Below are 17,372 nucleotides of genomic sequence, written 5' to 3'. Positions count from 1 at the left end.
CTTTATCCTTAAGACCAACAAGACCAGAGTGAGGCTTGCACAGAACACTGCTACAGTCCTCACTTGTATCTACTGTGTGTGTGAGTTGGTTCTGGGCACACAGGGACACATTAGGAAGCTGGCAACAAGACAGCCTGCTCAACTTGTTTTTCATCGATTTTAAATGATATTTTCCCCCTGAGTGCAGATTCATAAATTATTCTGCTGCACGCAGTAATAGACTATCATCAATAATACATACGCTTTGGTTTTAAAACCCTACGCCTGCCGCTTTATTCAATTTTGAAATGCACTTATACATCCCTCAGAAGGGACACACGGGGACAGCGGTACCTGGGGTCTCCACTCGTTGGTAATGATAGGGATTCACGCAGACTTCGTCCTTCTTCATGTTGAAGGCGTACTCGCACATCTCCATGGCTCGCAGCTCATGGTGGCTATGCAGGTCCGGCCACCGCCACAGCCGGCAGTAGATGACATGGGGCAGCCCCTTGCGGTGGGACACCTGCAGCCGGCCATCCAGCGACCTGCAGGAGGAGCGAGAGGGGAGAGTTATGTGGGCTGGCACTGAAACACATCACTGACCTCATCCCACCAAGGAAGCCAATGTGAATGCTGCAGGCTCAGCGCGTGGCTGGTCCACTCGGCTCTGCGTTGTGGCACAATCCCCAGAGCCACCCAAAGCCACTGAGACACTGCTGTAGGATCCTAGCTGTCACGTGAAGCACATCTCTGAAAAATGCAAAAATGTCTGTCTACGTAACAGTTTTGCTTCAGATTCATTAATTTTCTGAAAAGAGCTTAATTTGGAGGCATGGAGAAAGCCACCCCAGGTTAGAACACATTAATTTAAAGATAGTGTTTGGGTGCCCTAATACAGAGACCATCTGCAGAGCTCTCACCAACTTATGCTGTGCATAATTAAGTCTCATAATACATGCTAACAAGGCCAGACTTTTAACATACACAGAGACACAAACTTCCATCTCCACTCCCTGAAGTCCAGCCCTCTGCTTCTCTTGCTTTTCTTTATGACTGATACGAAACACTCCTGGGTTTTGGTGAAACACAGTATTTCTTTCTTAATTTTGATCAAGGAAAAAGAAAATTCAAATGTCGTTTAGAATTATTCCCTTGGTTCTTTGTGTTGGCAGCCAATCCAGAAAAACCAACCCAACCCAACCCAAACCACACAAACAAGTATTCAAGCAGTGGTTCTGCTGGTCTTGGCTGCCCTGTGAGACTCTTCCCAAAAACAGAGCTTGGTAACACGCACACCTCTTGTAAACACTGCTGCAACAGCAAGGAAGGAGAAACAGCACAGATCCCAGCTGCACCTGATGTGAGGAGCAGGGAAACACATTGCAAAGCTGTTCAAGGGAAGCATACAGAACAACTATGCCATCACTGAAGGAATTGCTGGTACAGAGCACAAAACATTAAAATCTGCAATTATATCACAGCTCCTAAATATGCACAACATCCACAGCTCTTATTTACTGCACACATACACTTCTTCATATCGTCTCTGTGTTACACACGGGTCTTCTTCTCTGCAAAACCAGAGCTCTGCTGGGTCCCACCCTTCAGACGGCTCTGAGCCCACCATCGGCTCTATTTCCCAGTTGTGCTCTCATGCCAAGCTCCTTCTGAGCTCAGCAAAGAAGAAAGCAGGTTTTCCAGGTGCACAACTCATAAGGAACTGGTGGGGAAGGTGGGAAAACTGGACTGATTTCATGGGTGACACAACGTCACTGTGTGTGCAGCCCCGCAGCCTGAACAGCTACCAGCAGTTTCCTAAGCCAAAACAGCCTGAAAGCACAGCGCAGCTCCCAAGTGTTGCTATCACAGCCATAAGGAAAAAGAGATGGACTTTATGATCTTATCTAGAAAGACCTTTAAAATGACAGAGCCATATGCTTTGTTTTCAATCACAATAACCTCCCCGTCTCCCCTCTCCCCTCAATAAGGAGGTACAGTAAAAGAAATGACATTCCCCCAAAGCCCCGGAGGCCAACTACATTTTTATGATTGTGAAATCCCTCCTTAGGCTCTCTGCTGAGGGATGTGGGACAAAGCAGTGCTGTCTGCATTCATTGGGAAGAACACAGCTGAGTGTCAGGGTGGTTTATTTCCTCCTGCTGTTCTGCCTCAGCCCTCCAGGTGCATTTTCTCCAAAGGATCCTGGGGCTGAGATGGGACAGGTTAACACTGTGCTCAGCATTTGATTGCTTCAACATTTGTAAAGCCCAGAGCCCTCAGAGATGACCCACGCACACGTCTGCCTCTCCCATCTTCATGCAGAACAACCAGATAACAAAAGACTCCATGATGCACACAACCTTCAGCTCTCCTCGGCCGTGGTCTGATGCACAACGCGGCCCTGAGGGCTGAGTGGAGTGTTTCCCAACACCACCCGAGAGCTCTGCACATCCAGGCTTCATTAAAACTTACAGAATTTAAGAGCCAAAGTTTCCATGAGGCTAGGGATATGTTCCTTCCTCCAACCTTTCTTTTAACCAGCCTGTGTTGAGCAGATCCCTATGTACAGCTGACTTTATTATGCTATCTAACAGGATTTCTTCTCAAAATACCAAAGCTTCTCTGCTCAACAATTCATTGCTGGCTGGATCTCCAAAAGCAGCCCCACTTCTTTTGGGACATTGTCTCTGCCTTCCCAGTCAGTTGCAGCTGAATACGTCAGCTGTCCCCATGCTGCACTATGGGATTAAATAGCTAAGGCTGTGAAGAGCTCTTATTTTCAGTGTCAATGTTCAGACCTGAGTGGGTGATCCAGCCTCTCACCACGTTCCCAACCATCACATTTCCTGAGCCTGGAGGATAGAGGGAGAAAATAGTGCAATCCATGGCCTGTAATCATCACTGCCCGCCAGCGTGAGAGCATGTAGGCTACGAGACCCTGCAAGGAAACGCAGAAACAAAGCCAGAACATAGCCAGGCTGTCGAGCTGATCCCAGTTCACAATGATTTATAACAAAACTAAATTCAGAAACAATTCACACAAAGCCCTGACGTGAGCAGGCGTCCCTCCAGCACCAGGGGTGTCAGCAATGAAGGCTGGGTCTGAGCACCCACAGCCATGCTCAGGTGTGCTTGGTGAGAAGTTGGCCGAACACAGAGGGCTGCAGCATGGTGTGTTCAAACACAAGCAGGGAGCAGGCAGCGGGAAGGTCACCCCGCCGTTACAAGCAACAGCGATAAATACCACGTGAGGAAAGTGCCAAGACTCCACGAGTGCGATCAGGGAATTTCGTTGCTTGCACAACAGCCTGAGGCACAGCCAGACCAGCACTGCAGCACCATGAGAAGCCAACAGAAACCCCGTGGGCCGAACGCTTTAGGACTGATCCATCCCTATATACCGCTACAAGCCACTTGTAAGGAAGCATCAAACACCCCAAACTGGGTGCTCCAAAGCACCCACACTACTGCAGCTCAGAGAACAACGGCCAGCAGTGGCTCCTGATAGCAAAACCACAGGAGGGAAGGAGAAGAATGACAAAAACATTGAAGCTTTTTCCTTTTTTTTAAACAGTCCACTGTAACTGTTTGAAAAGGACTGAGGAATAAATAGGAAAGCATTACACTGCAGAACAGGAATTTGATTTCTAGGCCTGATTATGTTGTTTTCTTTTTTTTTCTTTTTTTTTTAAAGTCATGATTGAATTTCTGAGATCCTGAATCAGAGAAGAAAAACAATCACTACCACCACCTCTTACTTTCCTCACTGGACATTTTGCAGCAATCTTTCCTTCAGATGGGTAATGAACCTCTTCCCTGTACTCATTCTCCTTTAAAAGTGAGGCTCAAATCAGTGGAAGGCAGTAGTACAAATCAAGCAAAGTGATACGAGCCACAAGATACTGGAGGGATTTCTGTCAAGATTGGAAATTTCCAAATGCACATCAACAGAGATTCAGTCCCCTGTCTCCCCTTCCCTTGCTATTCACATACATATACACTGCTGTTTGCAAAAGCCATCAGTTTTATATCACCATCATTAATCTTCCAAGAGAGCAAAACGTCTCCGTGCTCACATATCACCAGCATGTGCAAAACGGGGTTGAGGAAAGAGAAAAACAACCAGGAATAAAAAGTTTCAGTTACGCATTTCCATGGGGTTCTTATTAAAAACCACAAGCAGAAGCTGGTTTTTAAAGCCATGACAAATAAGTCAGCAGTACGCTCTAAAAGGCACCAGGAATTATGGCCACAGGCTGTGAGTTTCTCTCAAGCACAAAACATGATAAGTAGTTCCTTACTGGTCCCGCATCTGGTCTACACCAGGAAAGCAAGCGTTTATTCTTGTAGCAGAATCTGGCTTTTGTGCATACAGCACTGAAATATCCACAGGGCTTCGCTGAAAACTTGGACAAAATCTCAGCTTTCCCTGAATACTGGCCAAATGAAAAACACTGAATAAAAAAATGACCCATGCAGCACATTCGTAATTCAAAAGCTGATCCCTTGCCATCTCTTTCCCCTCAATTTGCTCAGCATCACTGACTTTTCCAATTTCTGGAGCAGTTTTAACAATACTGTCATTCACGCTCTAGAAATAGAAGTTAACTGTATCCAACTGAGACTTGCAATGCACCTTATCACACCACCACAGAAGAAACTAATCATTAATACTTAGCACTTACATTTGTAGAAATTGAGAATTAGCGAACACCCAGCTAGCCTGCAACACATCTCTACGGAAAGGATCCATTTCTCTCTGGTCTCTCTCACCTGGAGTGCTTACTCTTCCCTCCCTTGGACTTGGAAGGAAACACATCTCCTCTACGCCTGTAGATCCATCTCTGAGAGGATGCTCCTGACCCTCAAGCAGTGGAGCAAAAGGCACAAAGGATGAAGCGATGGACAGAGCTGGGAGACCATGCCAAGGCTTTAGGTGAGCCCTGCAGGTGTACTTACAGGCAGGCACAGGACCAGAGGCGGTGAGCTGCACGGCTCCATGCATCCGCTGCCCATCAGGTCTTGAGCAGAGACCGCCACAGACTACAGCATCAGGTGGAGGGTTTACAGGTAGGCAATAAATCCCAATTCTTCTGATGCTGCATAATTCTTCTACTCTACTCTCAGCCGCTCTGGGCTTGCAGAGCAGCTGACAGTACAGAAATGACCAGTACTCCCATGTGTGCTTCCTACCGCCTATTTACAGCTCTCTGTCTGTCCCAGGGCTTTGCAGATTTCCCCTTCCCCCCACCTGAAAGCTAAAGAAATGCAGCACAGAGAGTTGATGTCAGGATCAGATTATGACAGCATGAGTCATTTATTAAGATTCCAGTAATGCTAAGCTCTTTAGCAGGTGCCTTGAGACCATATTTTGCAGAGTCTAATTTCAGATTCAGACATAAGTACGTTTTATTGGTTTACCATAAACTGTCTGCCCATTGTTGCTCCTTCAGAGCCGCCTGCTGCTGGTCCTGCACCGCTCAGCTCTCCCCTCTGAGCTCGGCCACTTCTGCTCTCTGATGGCACACAGATCAAAGCTGTTTCATTTATGTTTCTTCAAAGATACATCTTGTTTTGTCATGCAATATCACAATCAACTATTTTTTCCTTTGTGCTTCTTATTAACCTCTCATTTACACCTCTTCTACTTACTCCTCTTACTGGCTGTTGGCTGTCAAACCCAGCTCCCTTTCTTCTATTTAAGCCATTCTGTAATTACATGCCCCTGCATCTTTCAGCTCCTCCTTGTTCTGACCATCAGCAGTTCAGAGAATGGCTCACTCACTGACCCAACGCTTTGCCACTCACCGCGAGAGTAAATGGGACAAGCTTTACTTCGCTAAGAATGTAATAATTCACCTATAATAATTATTGCCAACAGAGATTGGTAGAGAATAAGAGCTGTAAGCAGCATCTGCAGCTTACCAGTGTTTCTGAAAGTTTCACATCCAAGCCCCTTACCACTGTATTCTTCTGTGGAGCAAATGTGACTTTTGCATAACAGTTTTTATAAGCCCTCTGAATTTAAATCTTTTTTTTTTTTTTTCCTTTTTCTAAGCATCCCTGGTTCTTTTATTTATTTCAGCAAAGCCTGCCCAAATCTGTGTCAGACTCATCAAAATTTATTTGTGCTTGAGCCTGGAGGGGCCTGGGGGTGGAAGAAGCATGCACATGGGAAGCTCGGCCTCTCCAAAGCCGCGTGCCTTTTTGGAAACTCATTTATCACACAAGCTTGTCATTGCTTCCCAGAATCCTGTGTCTGACTCCAATCCTGAAATCCAAAAAGCAACATGCTCCTGCCCAGCCCAAGCAGCAGCTTCCTTTCTGTGAGGAGATTCCAGGCATTCTCATGGCACTGTGTATTTGTATGTTCAGAGGAGTTTCATAACGTGAAAATGGATGGAAATGCCAAAGAGATTCAGATTATCCTCCATAAGAGAGGGCACATTAAAAACGTAACTCAAGAAAGACTGAATAACTGGCTGGCAGGGTTCTGCCATCAATCTAGCAATCAAAAAAGCTGCTGTAAAACTCAGTTACTGCGTTAACTTTCATGGCAACTCTACTGATTTACATCTAACATTTAGCTTCAAAATACGTCTTCTTGATGCTCTAAGGAAAAAAAATCTTCATAGCTTCACTGAAGCCAGGAGAGCTTTGCAAATTAGCATCAGCTAATCATTATAGATCATTAGATCCAGCCCAACTCCAACCAGAGGAAAAGAACCACGGGACGGATGTGCTTACTGACTGCCGAAAGCAAAAAGAAATGAAGGCACTGCACAGTGCTCCAATAGAAGCCTCGCACTGAGAACTGCTGCCCCATATATACTGGCTGCTAACAAAAGCAAGAATGATTATTGTCAGGAGTGCTGAGAAATGACAGTTTTAAGAGCTTGGACTCTCCCTCACACATGCAATTGCCAGTGTCATCCACAGGAACTTCATATAAATACCAGGAGTCGGAACTGACTTCTCAGATAAATGTTTGTGCATTCTATCAAGTTGGGTCAAAGCCAACATTTCTTATGGAAACATTTTTGGTGGTCTTGGGCAAAGAACATGTTTACTTTATAGCAGATATAGCTAAAAACGTTGCGTGACAGCCTCCAATTATCTTGTTTGGAATAGTTGGAGGCTACTTGAGGTTCGTTGCTGTTATTTTCTTTATTATATAGTGAAAATGTTGCTGCTTTTCCTGTAATTTAAAAAGTTGCTATTTCAAGATGTGACATCTGTGTTGGTACCTCCCCCACATGGATAACAGGATCCAGGGTGAAGTTGTCCAGAGTGCCCATCTCCCATTTTCAAAAGCATCTCAGGTGCTTTTCACACAGATTGATAGCCCTTTTGGATCACATGGGCCCTTAAAGCCTCCCATTAACCCTCCTGGCTCTCCGCTATATTGCTTTCTGAGCTGCTTTAACAACAACTTGGCTCTGTAATTATTTGCACAACCAGTACTAATTAACAGCACACCACAAATAAGGGCCCCGGTCCCACAAACGCTCATGCTTCCGTCCCAGCCCCTCCGTGGGGCCATCCTTTGGAATCTGCTGCAAAGCAGAGCTACACACAGGCTCTGCGGTGAGGACCTGGTCTTCATTAAGCTCGAGCAACTTGAAAAGAAATGCAGATTTTAAAAGACAATGAAAACAACCTTCAGTCTGGGTTACTCCGTCTGCAGCCTCCGCCGTGCTCCCCTGCGATTAGCCACCTCTCTTCTCCAATCTTTCCCAGCCTCCGACCCGCGCTGGCATCCCGCGAGCTGCTAATGAATCAGTTGCAGATGAATCACTTCCCATGTGCAGACGGCGTGTTTCATCACAGAGCAGATTCTCACAGACTTTCCTCTTTGCTCACACAAACCCAGTGACAAAGAGCTGCCTCCGCTATACCCAAACAAGCCTTGAAGTTTCCACGAGATGCTGAGGGAAGGTGTGCGCCGTGTGAGAGGTGAAAAGGGTAGTGGAAGAGGTTGTGTTAATTTTACAACTCTGACTTCCTTAATTATGAGTCACGGCAACGCAGGAGAAATCCAGCTTAAAAGCAGACTGAAGGAGTGCGATGTCTTAGGGGAACGCTGCAGATTTAGGATGGGACGCCTCATTAAAAGCTCACAAAAGTTAACATTTTACAGTCTCTTATGCCTGTAATTACTACTGAAGTCAGAGGCTTGTGACTCTGCAAGAGTCCAGATATATGTGGGGGGAACAGCTTTGTGAACTTCTCCCTCTCATAACCAGGTTTTACAGCACACTGAGGGCAGGGACAAGAGAAGGGGGTGCTCCAGGCTCTGGGGCTGTTAGTTTTATTTTGTGGGATGTTTCGGTGCAGTAAGAGAAGAGGGTTATTTGTGTCAGAGAGACGGAAAACGCTTCAGCCGAAATGTTTGTTTTTTCCCACCAAAAGCACTTAACAGCAAAAAGAGGAAGCTGTGGATGTGGCCTACCTGAGAGCTTCCTTTCTTCTAGTAAATCTGCACATCAGTGACAGGGTTTGCTCAGGCTGCCACTCGCAGCTCAACAGCACAGCACTTGTGCCATGCAGCAACAGAACATCACCACCCTGGCCACCGGTGGCCCACATAACCATCCTGCCCATGGAAACCCAGTTCTGTGTCCTCACATTACAGGTTATTTTTAATAAATAAATAAATAAATAAATACAATAATAATCCTCAAAACTTAGTATTTCTTCAATGCTGCAAGGCACCAGAATTCCTCTGCTCACCCAAGCCTGACTTGCACTGCTGCTCCCTCTAGCCAGGACGCACCATTTTGCCCACAAGACATCTGTTTCACCCTCTCTATCTGAAGCAAAGCAGTGCAAGCACAGATGTTTTCCCTCTGCCCCTCATCCTGCCTGAAGCTGCACCAGCCCTGCATGGCGATACGGCTGGGAACAGGGATGTATAATTTCAGTGCTCAGCTCTGACTAATGCAGGATGTGTGGGAGCGCAGCAGAGGGGCATGAATAACAGCTCGGCAGAGCGTCTCTGTATCGTGCTACGTCAGTCTTATCATCCAAACAGGATCTCCAGCTTGTGCGTGCACAGTACCTTTCCTGTAAAGGTTTAGTTGTTACTATTCCTTGCGTGGAAATCCAGCTGGTATGACACAAAAAGGAGCAGGAAAAAGCAAGCAGCCAGAACAGCCGCTTTCAACATAAACAAATACCTTATTTTTATGTAAATGTCAGTAGTAATAAAAACTTGAGGCAAGTGATTAAAGAACAGTCCAGGAAAAAAAACAACAACCAACACAAAAACAAGTCCTCATTCAACCACCGCAGCAGACAGAGTGGTTCCTAAATGAGATGTTTTCCAGAAGTTTTCCATGAGGTGTCCATCGTGAACTGCTGAAAATACCAGTTGCATCAAAACTCACCTTTAGGCAACAGAGAGACATTTCAAGCAGCTTTCCTGTTGTCATCCACCTCCCCTCTCTCTCCAAAATAGAAAGAATATTTAATATTCACGCCCTGGGAACCTCAACTGAATACATACTAAAGTGTGAAGCTTAGAACAGAAACAGCCCTAGAGCTTGCCAAGGAGAGGGAACAAGGAGGGAAGTAGACTCGCAGGTAAATATTAGTTTGTACTTGAAAAAGCCAGAGTACATTTTGAAGCTGCTTTTGATTTTCGTGCCAACTCTGTCAGACGCAGGCAGGGCTTGGCCGTGCAGGGAATGAGTGCCTGGGGCACAGCAGCTGGCTCACAGGGATGGTGACATTATCAGCCAAACTATGGAAACCCTTCACAAGCAGCCACCCAAGTATTGGCTGGGCTGCTGCACGCACCTTCTACACTTGTAGAGGGAGCAAAGGGAAGCTCTTGTTCCCTCCACTCCCACTCTGGACACCATCCCTCTGAGCTCTCTTCCCTGCTTCACCTCACCTAACACCAACCTCTGTGAGTGCTGAGCATCAATGCCAAAGTCTGGAAGCTCCTTAAACTACTGGAGAAATCACTCCTGGCCTCTGCTGTGACCCAACAAGAGAATCCACAAAAGACAACATTTTCAGTTCCTAAAGTGTTTTCAAAATTACATGGGTACACAGATGAGATCCATCTCTGTGTAGCCAAGAGGAGAGTAACACCCACTCACTGCTCAGCAGCTCACACCAACACACAGTGCTTCCGTGGTCAGTGCAAAGTCCACCCCATGCTCCAAATCAAAGCTTGAGGGAAGCTGAAAAAGCAAGCCATAGTAATTGCTCAGAGGGAAATGCACACAGGAGACCCAGCAACACCACCCCACCTCTCTGACACAACACACCGAGGCACGTAGAACAGCGGGCAATTATGGATGGTCTTCTTTTTATGTCTCCTCTGCAGCAGCATGGTGCACTTGCTGGGTCCCTGGGTCAGAGGTGAGTCACAGAGGACCTTCCACCAGTGAATCATACACACATTTTTAAGCACCCTGCAGGTTTTGTTGGGTAGGAGATGTCTCACGACCTACACCATCCCTAAATACTTCCAGGGCTGCCCAAGGCGGGGGTGTGTGAGGGCACGCAAACCAGCAGTGATCCTCTGCAGCCACCTGAATGGTGCAAAGAGAGACACTGACACAGATCTAACAGCACAGCTCACTGACATAGCAAGAAGTGACTATGGACATAAGCTACACAGAGATAGGGAAACAATGGAATAAGTCACAAATATTTGATTTCACAAGTTAAGACGGTTTTCTTTCCCTGCCCTTGTGACTAAGCCTTTGGTCCACACACCCACTCCATCCTCAAAAAACAGCTCCGTGAAACAAATGTGATTGCTCTAAAATACACACAGACAATGACTGGGCACACCTCCTCCTCACGGCACTCCGTCTATTTACCAAGAGTCTGCACTGACTGTCTGCCTGGGATGCACCAGGATCCAGCTCCCCCTCCCACCAAGATGTTAAACACTGGCAAGCCCAGCTCCTCTCCATTTGCCTTATCCTGTTCCCAAACCTCCATCTCTGCAAACAGCATCGCTCATTCAGACGACCTTTCCGGGATCATTCCTAGGTCATAAAATCATAGAATGGCTGTGCTGGAAGGGCCCTTAGAGCACACCCAGCCCCATCCCCTGCCATGGGCTGGCTGCCTCCCACCAGATCAGACTGCCCAGGGCCCCGTCCAGCCCAGCTCTGCACACCTCCAGAGCTGGGGCACCCACAGCTGCCTGGGCAGTCCATGCCAGCAGCTCACCACCCTCTGCATGAAGAACTTACACCTAACATCTAATCTAAATCTGTAAAATAAATAAATACATGAAGATCTACCTTTTCTTTTCCCTCTTTGTGATCCATACAACCTGCCTTCTGGTGAATGCTCTCTAGTCTCTTTTTCCTCCCTGGCATAACAGTTTAATATCTTGTTCCTTCAACCCATACAATAAAATAACTAAAAAGAAGATTGTTCTGAACCATCAATCACACTCTTTTCAACCTGTTTGCTATCTCATACAAGGTATTAAGTTTGAACAGCTTACAGCCCTGTCTTCAAGGCACTCCAGCACTTCTTATGTCCCACAGCTGAGTGCTCACTGCAGCTCCCTCCCCAGCCAAGCTGTGTGCCCTTACTGGATCCCCACCACACGCTTCCCCTTTGCTTCTCCTTCCCTCCCCACCTCACCCCTTCTCTCTGCCTCATGCAGCTTCCAGTTCCAGCCCTGATGGGATGGAAGGATGACCCATACTGACTCATTTCTTTGGGAAAAATAGTCAAATTGAGTGTGCCACACATTATCAACATGATGCAAGCAGAGAAAAAGGCTTAGAGGGAGGGGATGGTGCAAAATATTAAAGTAATTAATACAGTCAACGGTTACAGTTTTCTCTGGATAGTCCCATGAGTACTGTCTCACATCTTTTAGACTGCCAACTATTCAGTGCAAGGATAGTCTGTATTTTTTCCCCCTTCTAAAGTAATAAACGCATTCTTGGCAGCTAAATTATTAATAAGGAACAAATGGTAATTGATTTATAGATGAGCCTGAAAGCGAGGATTTGTCTTCCTTTATTCCAAGCCATTGTGTCCACATGGCTTCATCCTGGTCCTGTCCTGCCAAAATCTCAGCCTCCAACACAGCATATCCAGCCCCAAATTATCTGTGTTTGCATGGCCTCTTCACCTCTGCCATATCTGACCACTGACCAGATACTGCAAAAGAGAAACAAAGCGGTTATTTTCTTTCTGTCTCTTTTTCTTCTCAGCCAGCAAGAAACAGCTTAACTGGATTAGTTCTTAAGGTTCTCTTTTTATTCATTGTGTGCTTGTTAAAAAAAAATACTCAAGGAAAAGATGAGTTTCACATTCAGACTTTGAATATGCTGAGCTTGGGGAATTAGCTCTGTGCTGGTGGAAAGTTCCACAGCTCCAGCCCAGCTCTTCACACCAGAAGCATCTGTCCTTCCCCTGAGCACAGCTTTCTCACATTCCAGCTGCAGGGCCTGCACCAACAGCTCTGCTGAAGGAGCTGAGGATGCTGCAGGGCTTTCCCCGCTCCTCCTGGGCTGAGCTGTAGGGCAGGCTCGTGGGGCAGCACCTACTTCACAGCCTGTGTGCTCATTGGAATTAACAGCACACATCCTATCGCGTTCACAGTGCAATGCTGGCATGCAGAAATCAGTGGTCAGCTCGCCACAAACTCAGCCTCTCTAAGGCAGGACCCGGGGCTTTGCTGAAAGCAATGCAATGCTCATTTCTAGAAGCACTGTGGAGACAACGCAGCAGTGCTGCTCCAGTGCTGGCTCAACCCAAACAACGGCAACTCGCACACGAGGCAAACCCAGACCTTCAAAGGCATCTAGGCAAATGCACTGTCACTGAATATTTTGTCATAGAAGCAAGAGCCTAAAAATGTAACAAGAGCAGATAATGCTCTGCGACAGGCCAGCACACATCCTGTTGTTACCCTGTAAACAGCACGATGTGAATTGGCACTGCTGTACAAGCAATAAGACAGGAGTGCCATCACTGCAGCCCCTGACCCAGAGCAGACTGAAAAGAAAATGCAGCACGAGGGGCACAGTCCTCCACCTGAGGAAAGATTTCTTCTTCTGGGCCACCCAGCCTGCCTTGCTTTGGGTGAATCAGACCCACATCCTCAAAGACTTCAAACACCTCTTAGACTTCTTATTTTATTTTGCTTTTCTATGTAATGCAAGCAACAGGTCCCCTCTGATGGGAGCACATAAGGACATTAGAATCTCCATGCAGAGCTTCCACACCACAAGAACGGACATCAGGCTTTACACATAAGTGCACTGAATGCCTGGAACAGCTGCTAAACCAAAAAGCCATAAACAATCCTGGGGTATAACAACATATGTCATTCAGACAGGCTGCCCAGAGCCACGTAAAGGAAAGCAGGTTCCCCAAGCCTGAAGGGCTGGTGGTTACCTCTTGGGAAGGGAATGAGCAGAGCCACTCATTTGCACATGGAACAAATCCAGTAAATTCCATTCCAGACCTCTAGATCACTGACTTTGGAGGACACTAATTGTTTTACGGCAGTGCCCACTAATCCCCAATGCATTATCAAGGCTAACACACAACTGGAAAAAAAAAGAAAAAAAAAAGAGAAAGTCCCTGACCCCCAAGAGAGCGTGACTTCCATTTACAACAGGATGCCACAGGTAAATGCAATGGACAAACAGGACAGGCTGTGTGCCTCAAGTGTGAAAAGAAATTAAAAGCATCTCCACCACATTGCTCTTCCAGCAATTAATCAGATCTTACTTTCAAAACATGTGTGCTCAAGTTCAGGTGGAGAAATCTGGAAAGCATTTTGGTTCTCATTTTTACATCTGGGGGAAGAAGAGACATGCACAGCACTAAAAATATACATTTTTCTCAAAACCAGAGAGCAATATTAGGAAGAAGAGGCTGCGGGGAAATGTGTGCATCAGCCAATCAAAGAGCACCAGTCCTTTTTGCTTTCCTCCACAGATGACCCTTGATAAATTATCATGTCTCTCCGAGGGATTTTTTAAATCTGGTTTTTATTATTACTCCTATTCTTAAGGAAGATAAGGTCGTCTCTGGTTTCAAAACTCCAACGAGGGCTGCGTACTCCCACATAGAAGAATTCTGCGGCTGCAGAAGCTCTGGCTTGCTCAGGCAGCTACTGCTGAGGGATGTAATCAAGCAGCAGCACAATCAGCTCCAAGAGGCACTAAACCCCCACAGCATCCTTGGATGCATGCTGCAGATAACTGAAAGTCCTAACTCACAAATAACAAAATGACTGCACACGCTGGTTGTAAAAAACCTCCGCAAGGAGCAGGAGAGCTGTGGGCAGGACAGCACCTGAGACTCAGCAGCAATGCAAGCACAGTTTATGCCAGTTTATGCACGAGTGCATACATTATTCTGAGGCATTTATTTCTCAAACAATACTGGGCAAACCAAGCACAAAGGCTGTGTTGGCTTCTCCTGAGCTGAATCCCTCAGATGTCAAAAAACATTAAAACAAAAGAAAAGGAACGGGCCAGAGGAGGGTCAGGGCATCCCAGCAGCAGGAATCCTTGCAAGGCCACGGCTGCGGCCGCTGTGTACCTGACTCACAGGCTGAGGTGCATCCGGTGGCTGCGTCAGGTGTTGGACTGGTAAAAGCATTCCCTCATAATGACCTTTTAATTGTTTTCTGACAGCCACGACACATTCTCCAGGGGACTGAGAGGCCAGAGCTCTGAAGGCAGCATGCCATTTGTCACGAGTGGGCATGGAACAGGGCAGCCACCTGCTTCCCATCTGCACTGCTGATGCCTTTGGAAAGCTTCAAGTATGGCTCTTGGCAAACAGCTCCACCTCACCCAGACTGCTGCTCCAACACTCCATCAGGGTCATTTGCTAGACCTCGTGCTTCAGCTCCATTAATTTAAATCTGGGCTAAAATCTAAGCATATACTTAGAGGGCTTTGCAGAAAGGAAATGGATTGAGGAAGCACTTGTATGATTTGCTTAGTTAGGATGCAAAAGACTTGGAAATCTTGAAACACTGCTGTTATCTTAGATAACGAAATATTGTTTCTTTCCTTTAAAAAAAAAAAGCTTGAAATATTTTGTTTTGTGAGCACTCACTACTTCAACTCCAGCAGGCAGTACTAACACACCCATGTACTAACATCAACGTGTACTTATTTACAAATAGTACTCACCCCCTTTGTATGCTCCTACCTGAAAAAAAGCCAACATATTTAGCATTTTGCTTCCTGCTGCAAAGATCTGACAATTGGAGGCCTTGTCTGCAAGATAAGGACAAACACTGTGGAATATCATGTCACTTCCTTCTCACTGCTGCAAACCAAGGACAAGCAACCAGCGGGTAAAGGCACTCTCCTTTCACCTAAGCTTTCACGCACAATAAAGCCAGCCTTTACTCAAAGTGACTTTTCTTTAAAGCTTTATATTTATCACGTTCCTTTAGGAAAAAAAAAGAAATCGTTTGAATGCATTTAATTTTACTCTGTGACTGATAATAGCTAAGTGTATTGCATCACCTTCACCAGAACAGTAATTCCTTTTAAGTTGCTTTTTCGTAGCTGCCTCAGACATGCCTTAGATAATTTTATTGGCCAACTGAGGACTAATGCAAGACATATTCTATGAATAAATGCATTTCCAGAGCCTCAGACTCAGAAGGTGATTTTGCACATGGCCAATGAGAAGCGCCTGCTTTGAAGTGTTCCTGGAATCAGTTACAGTTGCTTAAACCACTGATCAAATTCTACCAAAAAAGGCTGAGAGAAATGTTACTTCAGACTCAGTTTATCTTTCCTATAAAGCAAACATTAAAAACAGAACTTTCCCGGATGAAATGAGCACTTTCACAGTTTCTGAGTATTTAACAGAGGTGCTTAAAGTCAACGTTTCGTTTTCTTTTTTGGAACGGATGAAAAAAATTCAAGCCAAACTTCACTGAATGGAAAAGGCAACACCGAACGCCCTTCTGTTAAATATAAATGCTGAAGTTACCCCAGCCTATGGGGCAGACCGGTTCTGTTGCTCAGTGATACAAGTTAACATCACTCCAACCTGCTCTGCTCTCTAAAGCATTTCTTAGGCAGCAGTCTCCTGGTTCTTCCTTCATCCAGAATGCTCACTGTGTTTGGGACAAACCCAAAAATGTTGAGTCAGTGAGAGCTCGCCCGGCTCTGTGCTGCCCAGCCCATGTGCAGCCAGCCACACACAGGAGATGCTCAGCCCCATGCTGGACTTCTGCGCAGCTCAGTCAATATTGACGCAAAACAAGCCCAGGAAGGCAGAGCCTGGCGTTTCCCAAGGAAGGATGCATCCCTACACCAATCCCCAAGCACAAGGTAAGAGGAAATGCAGTGGTAAGAGAAAATGCTCTGTGGGACTTGCTGGGTAATCAGGCCACTTATTCTTAAGCTTCAATGGGATTAATTTGATTGCACACTCCTTTAAAGAATCCTGGCCCAACTTTTCCAAACCTACCTGAATTCATACTTGAGATTGACTGAAAATCAAATGAAATCTCTGCCCGAAATTCAGCACAGCAGGCTGCAGGAAATGCACAAAGTCACTGCTGTCCTATCATCCTAAAAACGGCCTGCCTGGTATTTTGGGGAAGGAAAAGCAGAACAGAGACTGCTACATAGAAGTACTTATTACATTTCTCCTGTAAGATTATTTTGTTCTAATTTGCCACAACACTAAACCACTCTGACTTGCATTTTACACAGAATGTTTACAACGTGTGGGCAAATTCAGCAATGTATATTTTTTAAACCTGATTGCTTTCCCACACACACAGTGTGAGTTACTCTGTACCTACAGTTCTTTTCACAGTAAAAATGCCATGACTTTCTATATTCATTACTGCCCAAGAACAGCACCCCTGCAGGTCTTAATGCATGCAAAGCGGTCACAGTAAGCTTCCAGCCTGCTGCAAATCCTACCTGAAAGAGGACAAACACCTGGAAAAAAAAGCAATGGAAGCAAATAAAGAAAACATCCTGAAACTCACAGACAGGGCATATCTGAACAGCCTCGCCTGAGGTCAGTGGACAATTCAAAGAAAGCACACCATGGTGCTGCCAGCTTGCCCTCGATGGAACATTTTGTTTTACAAGGCTGCTTTACAACAAGGCTGTTTTCTTCTTGAGAGGATCACAGGAATCCTCACGATGCCCTTCCTGAAAAGTGTCAGCGGTGCACAAATGGGCTTCAAGGACGAGGGGAGATTTAAGACATCTCCTTAGTGAAAGCCCTGGGCCCTTTCCAGTCCTGTGTGAGGGTGGTGTTACTCACCTGCAATGGCATTACTCCTTGGGCACACGCCTTTGCCTCTCTCATTTTGCAGTGGTTTTCTTAACATTATGCTTTTATAGGAGAATTTTGCAGCAAGTTTGAGGGAAATGACATCACCA

At 45.9% G+C, this 17,372-nt stretch overlaps 1 protein-coding gene across 1 annotated transcript in view; it reads right to left on the bottom strand.

The window, feature by feature from the left end:
• The window catches only part of SMAD3 (SMAD family member 3), a 65,021-nt gene that overhangs the window by 18,543 nt on the left and 29,106 nt on the right, over window positions 1–17,372 (bottom strand). Inside the window, exon 2 of the mRNA XM_010717600.2 lies at window positions 334–527. Coding sequence (XP_010715902.1) covers window positions 334–527 — 194 coding nt within the window. The remainder of the gene's footprint in view (window positions 1–333; window positions 528–17,372) is intronic.

Source organism: Meleagris gallopavo, chromosome 12 (genome assembly GCF_000146605.3).
Source record: "Meleagris gallopavo isolate NT-WF06-2002-E0010 breed Aviagen turkey brand Nicholas breeding stock chromosome 12, Turkey_5.1, whole genome shotgun sequence".
In the NCBI taxonomy this organism is placed as follows: Eukaryota; Metazoa; Chordata; class Aves; order Galliformes; family Phasianidae; genus Meleagris; species Meleagris gallopavo.
This window is presented reverse-complemented; position numbering and strand designations above follow the sequence as displayed.